This window comes from Rhincodon typus, unplaced genomic scaffold (assembly GCF_021869965.1).
Source record: "Rhincodon typus isolate 14 unplaced genomic scaffold, sRhiTyp1.1 hic_rhity00000411, whole genome shotgun sequence".
Taxonomy (NCBI): Eukaryota; Metazoa; Chordata; class Chondrichthyes; order Orectolobiformes; family Rhincodontidae; genus Rhincodon; species Rhincodon typus.
This window is the reverse complement of record NW_025966049.1, coordinates 58404-64728: the sequence shown is the minus strand read 5'-3', so window position 1 is coordinate 64728 and position 6325 is coordinate 58404. Positions and strand designations below refer to the sequence as shown.

Sequence of the window (6325 nt, the reverse complement as noted above, 5' to 3'; positions counted from 1 at the left end):
GAGAGAGAGAGAGAGAGAGAGAGAGGTGATGAGAACGAACCACAGTAACCAGTTCCTGAGGGCCAGCGCGAGCAGGATGAGACAGGCCCTTCCCCACCTCAGTCTGAACGTCAGCGCGAACGGGGAGGGGGGTGGTGGGGGGAGAGACTGATACAAACCTGGCCCAAGGTCATCCATGGGTATCATCTCCCTCTTGTCTCCTGCAAAAAAAGCAGCATAGGATCAAAGACTCAGCTCGGCTAATCCTGGGGTAAATAACCGACCCCCTCAGGAAGTCTAATTCCTCAGGGAGATCCCTGCTCTAACCCCGCCTCAGGGAGATCTGGGCTCCAACTCCCACCCACCCCACCCCCAAAATGAGGGAGATCTCCGCTCCAACACCCCCAGGGAGATCCTAGCCCCAGAATCATTCCTGCTTAAGACACACCCCACCTACCCCACTGAAGCCCCATATAGCCCCTGGAGTTACCTCTCTGTAAGCCCCAGTGACCTTTCTCTCCTGAACTCCAGCAATAGCCCCTTCCCGAAGCCCTCACCCAAACACCAGTGTGGCTCCAGGCTGCCATGTAGCCTCCTGTAACTTGCTCACTGTCACTTCCCTCCTGATATCAGGGTGCAGCTTCCTGCCCTGGCCCCTCCAAACCCACCACTCTCCCCAGCCCTCACCTCCCCGCTGGTTTTTCTCAATCAGGGGCAGAGTGCTGTCATCGTAGGCATTTCCCGAAACTCCACGGTTCGTGGCCGCCACCATCTATAACAAAGCCAAAGAGGGTACATTAGACCGGGTGAGAGCTATAGGCCCACAGGAGGAGGCCATTCAGCCCCGTGGATGAGCTGACTAATCAGATCCTACCTCTGTTCCCCGTCTTTCCTCCACATTGCCTTTTGGAGCGTCCTGATTGACCCACCGCCCTTTTAGATCACAACGACTAACTGTCCAAAATGGTGTCCTATCCTCCCACCCCTCTGGGTCTCCTCCCAATTCTCTTCAATCCATGTCCCTCCAGTTCCTGACCCTCCTCACACCAAGAAAAATTTCTCCCAATCTACCCCTCCACTGCATTAAAGAGCTCATCGAAACAGAAAAACTAGGAGCAGGAGCAAGTCATTCAGCCCTTCGAGCCTGGTCCCCCATTCAAATATGGCCATGGCCGCTCATCCAACTCAGTCTCGTGTTCCCATTTTCTCCCTTCGATCCCTTTAGCCCCAAGAACATCTTCCTGAAAACAATGTTTTGGCCTCAACCACTCTCTGTGGCAGTGAATGCCCCAGGCTCCCCACTCTCTGGCCGAAGACATTTCTTCTCCATCTCAGTCCTACCCCGTATCCTCAGACTGTGACCCCCTGGTTCTGGATTCCCCTAGTCATGGGGAACATCCTTCTTGTGTTTACCTTGTCTAGTCCTGTTAGAATTTTACAGATTTCTGAGAGAGCACCCCATCGCTCCCCGCCCTCCGCCCCGCCCCCGCCCCAATTCTTCTAAACCTCAGTGAATATAATACTGACTGATCCAGTCTCTCTACATATGTCAGTCCTGTCATCTAAGGAAGCAGTCTGGGAAACCATCACTGCACTCCCTCACCTCACTTCACTCTCATTGTTGTTGTTCCCTGTTCCGGGAAGAAGGGCCCCACCCTCTCCACATGAACCATTGCTGTGTGTGTTCCAACACAATAAGGCAGCTCTCAAACATTTACCTGAAAGTCGGCTTTCTTCCACCCGTCCTTCTCCAGTTGTTTGCGGAGCTCCTTGTAACCCCACAAGGTTTGGAGCACAGTCCCCACTGCCTTGATCTCTCTCTCAGAGCGGCTGCTAAACACATCAACAAGAACACACAAGTCAACGTGTGGGTCCATTCTCCAGCAGGAGGCAGGTGTGATCCATCGGGTTTGGGTACAATGGGAGGGATTGGGAAGGGTTACGATCCAGTGGGATTGGGTACAATGGGAGGGATTGGGAAGGGTTACGATCCAGTGGGATTGGGTACAATGGGAGGGATTGGGCAGGGTACGATCCACTGGGATTGGGTACGATCCACTGGGATTGGGTACGATCCACTGGGATTGGGTACAATGGGAGTGAATGAGGATTGGCGACATTTGGTGGGGAACCTTTTGTGAGACAGTGACCTGCCAATGACCCAGCCTTACTTGGACTTGTTCATCAACACCAGCTTCTCAACACCCTGCAGCTCTCTCAACTTCTTGGCAGCCTCCACATTGTCGATGGCAACCTCGTTGATGGTCTGGAGTATCGACACAACGGTGTCCTCATTCCGACTGGGAGAGGAATCCTGGCTCGATGGCAAATTGCAAATTAGATTGGGCATAGCGTGTTTACCTGAAAATAGATAGGAAGTAACAAAAGAATTAGACACCATATCTACTGTACAGAGTCATGTGGGGCTTTCACAAGCAGACTTAGAGGTCTAGAGGGATGGTCTTCGATGGAAGGGTTAGCGTAGTTGTAGACAGACTTTCAAAGGGAAATTAGGTTATATGTGGACTGGAGGGGAACTTACAAGGGGTGGCATTCCCCTACATCTGCTGCCCTTGTCCATCTAGAGAGAAGTGGCCGTGGGTTTGGAAGGTGCTGCCTGAGGATCTTTGGTGAATTTCTGCAGAGCATCTTGTAGATGGTACACACTGCTGCTACTGAGCGTCGGTGGGGAAGGGAGTGGGATGTTTGAGGATGTGGTGCCGATCAAATGGGGTCTGTTTTGTCCTGGATGGTGTCGAGCTTCTTGAGTGTTGTTGGGGCTGCCCCCATCCAGGGCAAGTGGGGGGGTATTCCATCACACTCCTGACTTGTGCCTTGTAGATGGTGGGACAGGCTTTGGGGGGAGTCAGGTGGTGAGTTATTTGCAGCTGGATCCCTAGCCTCTTGTAGACACTATCTGGTGAAGTTCAGCAGAACACTTTTTGTTGGCGGGGGGGGGGGGGGGGGGTGGTCGGGGGTGGTGGTGATGGAAATGGGATAGGTGAGGAAATCCCACACTCACCGATCAGTTCCTTGTTCCGGGCATCAAGCGACAAATTACGGAGAGCTCCAGACACAGCTTTGACCACCCGGTCGTTTTCATGCGTGAGGCGCTCAGCGATACTGGACAAGCCTTTCTCCTGTCGCACCACTGATCGAATATAGCGACCATACTGCAGGAAGAGGGGGCAACGGTCAACATACTGAGAGACCGCCACAAACTCTAACCAACTCCTTTGAACCTGCAGGCCTGTCTCACTAGCTGTGTAATCCAAATTCCAATTTCCTAACCACACACCCTCCTCCCGTCACACCAAGGGGATTCTCTCCTTCTCCCAGAGGCAACTGGTGTGGGCCTTCTGCCCATCAAGCCCCTCAGCACGATCACAGCTGACCCCCGATCTCCTGTCCACTCTCCCACACACTCCAAATCCCTCAGTCCCCTCAGCATCCAGCAAGCCCTCCATTTCAATCTCGAATATTCTCATCGTCATCAAATACGAGGTGTGATTAGTAAGTTTGCAAAATTTTGTGCTATAGTGGACAGCGAAGGAGGTTAGCCAAGAGTACAGCAGGATCTTGATCAGATGGGCCAATGGGCCGGGAAGTGGCAGATGGAGTTTAATCCACATAAATGCGAGGTGTTGCATTTTGGCTAAACAAACCAGGGCAGGACTTAATGCTAGGGCCCTGGGGAGTTCTGTCGAATAGAGACACCTAGGGGTGCAGGTAAATAGTTCATTGAAAGTGGAGTCACAGGTAGACAGAATGGTGAAGGTAGTGTTTGGCATGCATGCCTTTATTGATAAGAGCGTTGAGCATAGGAGTTGGGACATCATGTTGAGGTTGTACAAGACACCGGTAGGGCCAACTTTGGAGTACTGCACATAATTCCAGTCACCCTGCCATAGGAAGGATGTATTAAACTGGAAACGGTGCAAAAAAGATTTAGAAGGATATTACTGGGACCAGAGGGTTTGAGCTACATGGAGAGGCTGGATATGCTGGGACTTTTTTCCCTGGAGGGTCAGAGGCTGAGGGGTGACCTTACAGAGGTTCATAAAATCATGAGGGGCATGGATAGGGTGAATAGCCAAGGTCTTACCCAAGGGGCAACTTTTTCCACACAGAGGGTGGTGCGTGTATGGAACGAGCTGCTAGAGGAAGTGGTGGAGGCTGACACAGTTACAACATTTAAAAGACATCTGGATGGGGACATGAATAGGAAGTGTTTAGAGGGATATGGGCCAAATGCTGGCAAGTGGGACTAGATTAATTTAGGATATCTGGTCGGCATTGACGAGTTGGACCGAAGGGTCTGTTGCCGCGCAGTATGATTCTTGACACTATGACTGAGCATCCACAGCTGTGTGTGCGCGCATGTGCGTGCAGGGCGAAACAGAATTCCCAAGATTCACAGCCCTCAAAGTGAAGATGTTTCTCCTCACCTCAGCCCCAAAATGGCCACCTCCAAATCCTGAGGGTACTAACGACCCACACCCCTTCCAGTGAACAAGAGCCCCTCTGCATTTATCCCATCAAAAAAGCCCTCAAGAATTGTAGGCAATTACTGTGCAAACCCCAGAGAGCTGTTTTCTTCATTCGTGGAATTCATTTGTTGCCCCGTCGTTAATTTTCCCAGAGGGCAGTTAAGAGCAGTTAACCAAATTGCTTGTGGGTCTGCAGTCACGTGTACGTCAGACCAGGCATGGACAGCAGGTTTGCTTCTCTGAAGGGCATGAGTGAACCAGATGGCGTTTTACAATGAACGATAGTTACACGGCGAGCCTTGCAATCCAGATTTTTATTGAACTCCAATTTCACCACCTGCCACAATAGGATTAGAATTCATGTCTCCAGGGTCCTCTGGATTGGTAATCCAGGGACATTACCACAATGCCAACACCCTATATATCGGCCTGTGCTCTTTCAGAACCATGCGGTCACAGTCTAAGGATACATGGTAGGCCATTTAGGATGAGATGAGGAGATGCGTCTTCGCCCAGAGAGCAGGGAGCCTGTGGAATTCTCTGCCACCGAAAGCGGTTAAGGACAAAACATTGAATGTTTTCAAGAAGTTAGATATAGGTCTTAGGGCGATAGGGATCAAAGGGTATGGGGGAGAAAGTGGGAACAGGTGACTGAGTTGGATGATCAGCCATGATCATGTGGCATAGCAGACTTCGCTCAGAAGGTCCCAATAATCTACTCCTGCTCCTATTCTCTACGTTTCCAGTCAATCTCCATTGGACAATCCCCCACATCCAAGGAACCATTCTAGTGAAGCCTCACTGCAGTCGCTCTCCCTCCAGGGTAAGTACATCCTTCCGAAGGTACAGAAACTAACACGGTGCCCCAGGTGTTGTCTCACCATTGCCCAGTATGGATTATTAGTAAGTCCCTCAATACCGTGATCAGAAACCATTTGCCTGCCTCACTATTCACTGTCCCTGAAGCACCCCTCGACCCAATGACCTCTTCAGAAAGCTCTACTGTATCTGGATCTTCACACCTTTGCCGACCCCACGACTTTATTCTAGCAAGCAGCTCCCAACTTTTCTCATCACTGACCCCCACCTTCACCTACCCAGCCCCTCACATCTGATCATAAGGCACAGCAACAGGATTAGGCCATTCAGCCCCTTGAGCCTGCTCCGCCATTCAACAGGGTCATGGCTGATCCGACATTCCTCACATCCGCTTTCCAGTCCTTTCCCCGTATCCCTTGATCCCCGACTGATCAAAAATCTCTCTCAGCCTTAAATATACACAAGGGCTCTGCCTCCACAGCTCTTTCTGGCAACGAGTTCCAAAGACTCTCAACCCTCAGAGAAGAAATTCTTCCTCATCTCAGTTTTAAATTGGTGCCCTTTTATTCTGAGACTGTGCCCCCTGGTCTTAGGCTCTCCCATGGGGGCGAAACACCCTCTCAGCATTTACCCTGTCAAGCCCCTTAAGAATCCGATATGTTTCAATGCAATCCAACCTTCAATCTTCTAAACCCCCAGCGAGTCGGGTCCCAACCTGTTTAACCTTTACTCATAAGACAGTCCATTCCATACCAGGGATCGTCCTGGTGATTTTCTGAAGAAGGGTCTAGGCCCGAAACGTCAGCCTTCCTGCTCCTCTGATGCTGCTTGTGTTCCTCCAGCTCTACACCTTGTTGTCTCTAACATCCTGGCCAACCTTCTCTGAATTGCCTCCAATCTTTCCCTAAATAAGGGACCAAAACTGCTCCAGATGTGGTCTCACCAGCACCTTACAGCTGCAGTAAGACTTCACCGCTCTTATACTCCAACCCCCCTTTTGAAATGAGGACCAACATTCCCTTACCCTTCCTGATTCC

At 51.0% G+C, this 6325-nt stretch overlaps 1 protein-coding gene across 1 annotated transcript in view; it reads right to left on the bottom strand.

The window, feature by feature from the left end:
- LOC125488326 (catenin delta-1-like) overlaps positions 1–3467 on the bottom strand; it is an 8705-nt gene extending 5238 nt beyond the window's left edge. The window contains exons 1-6 of the mRNA XM_048621293.1: positions 3294–3467; positions 3002–3152; positions 2151–2340; positions 1698–1812; positions 667–751; positions 159–200 (exon numbers count right to left, since the gene is read on the bottom strand). Of these exons, the coding sequence (XP_048477250.1) occupies positions 159–200; positions 667–751; positions 1698–1812; positions 2151–2340; positions 3002–3152; positions 3294–3467 (757 nt within the window). The remainder of the gene's footprint in view (positions 1–158; positions 201–666; positions 752–1697; positions 1813–2150; positions 2341–3001; positions 3153–3293) is intronic.
- Positions 3468–6325: the final 2858 nt, after the last annotated feature.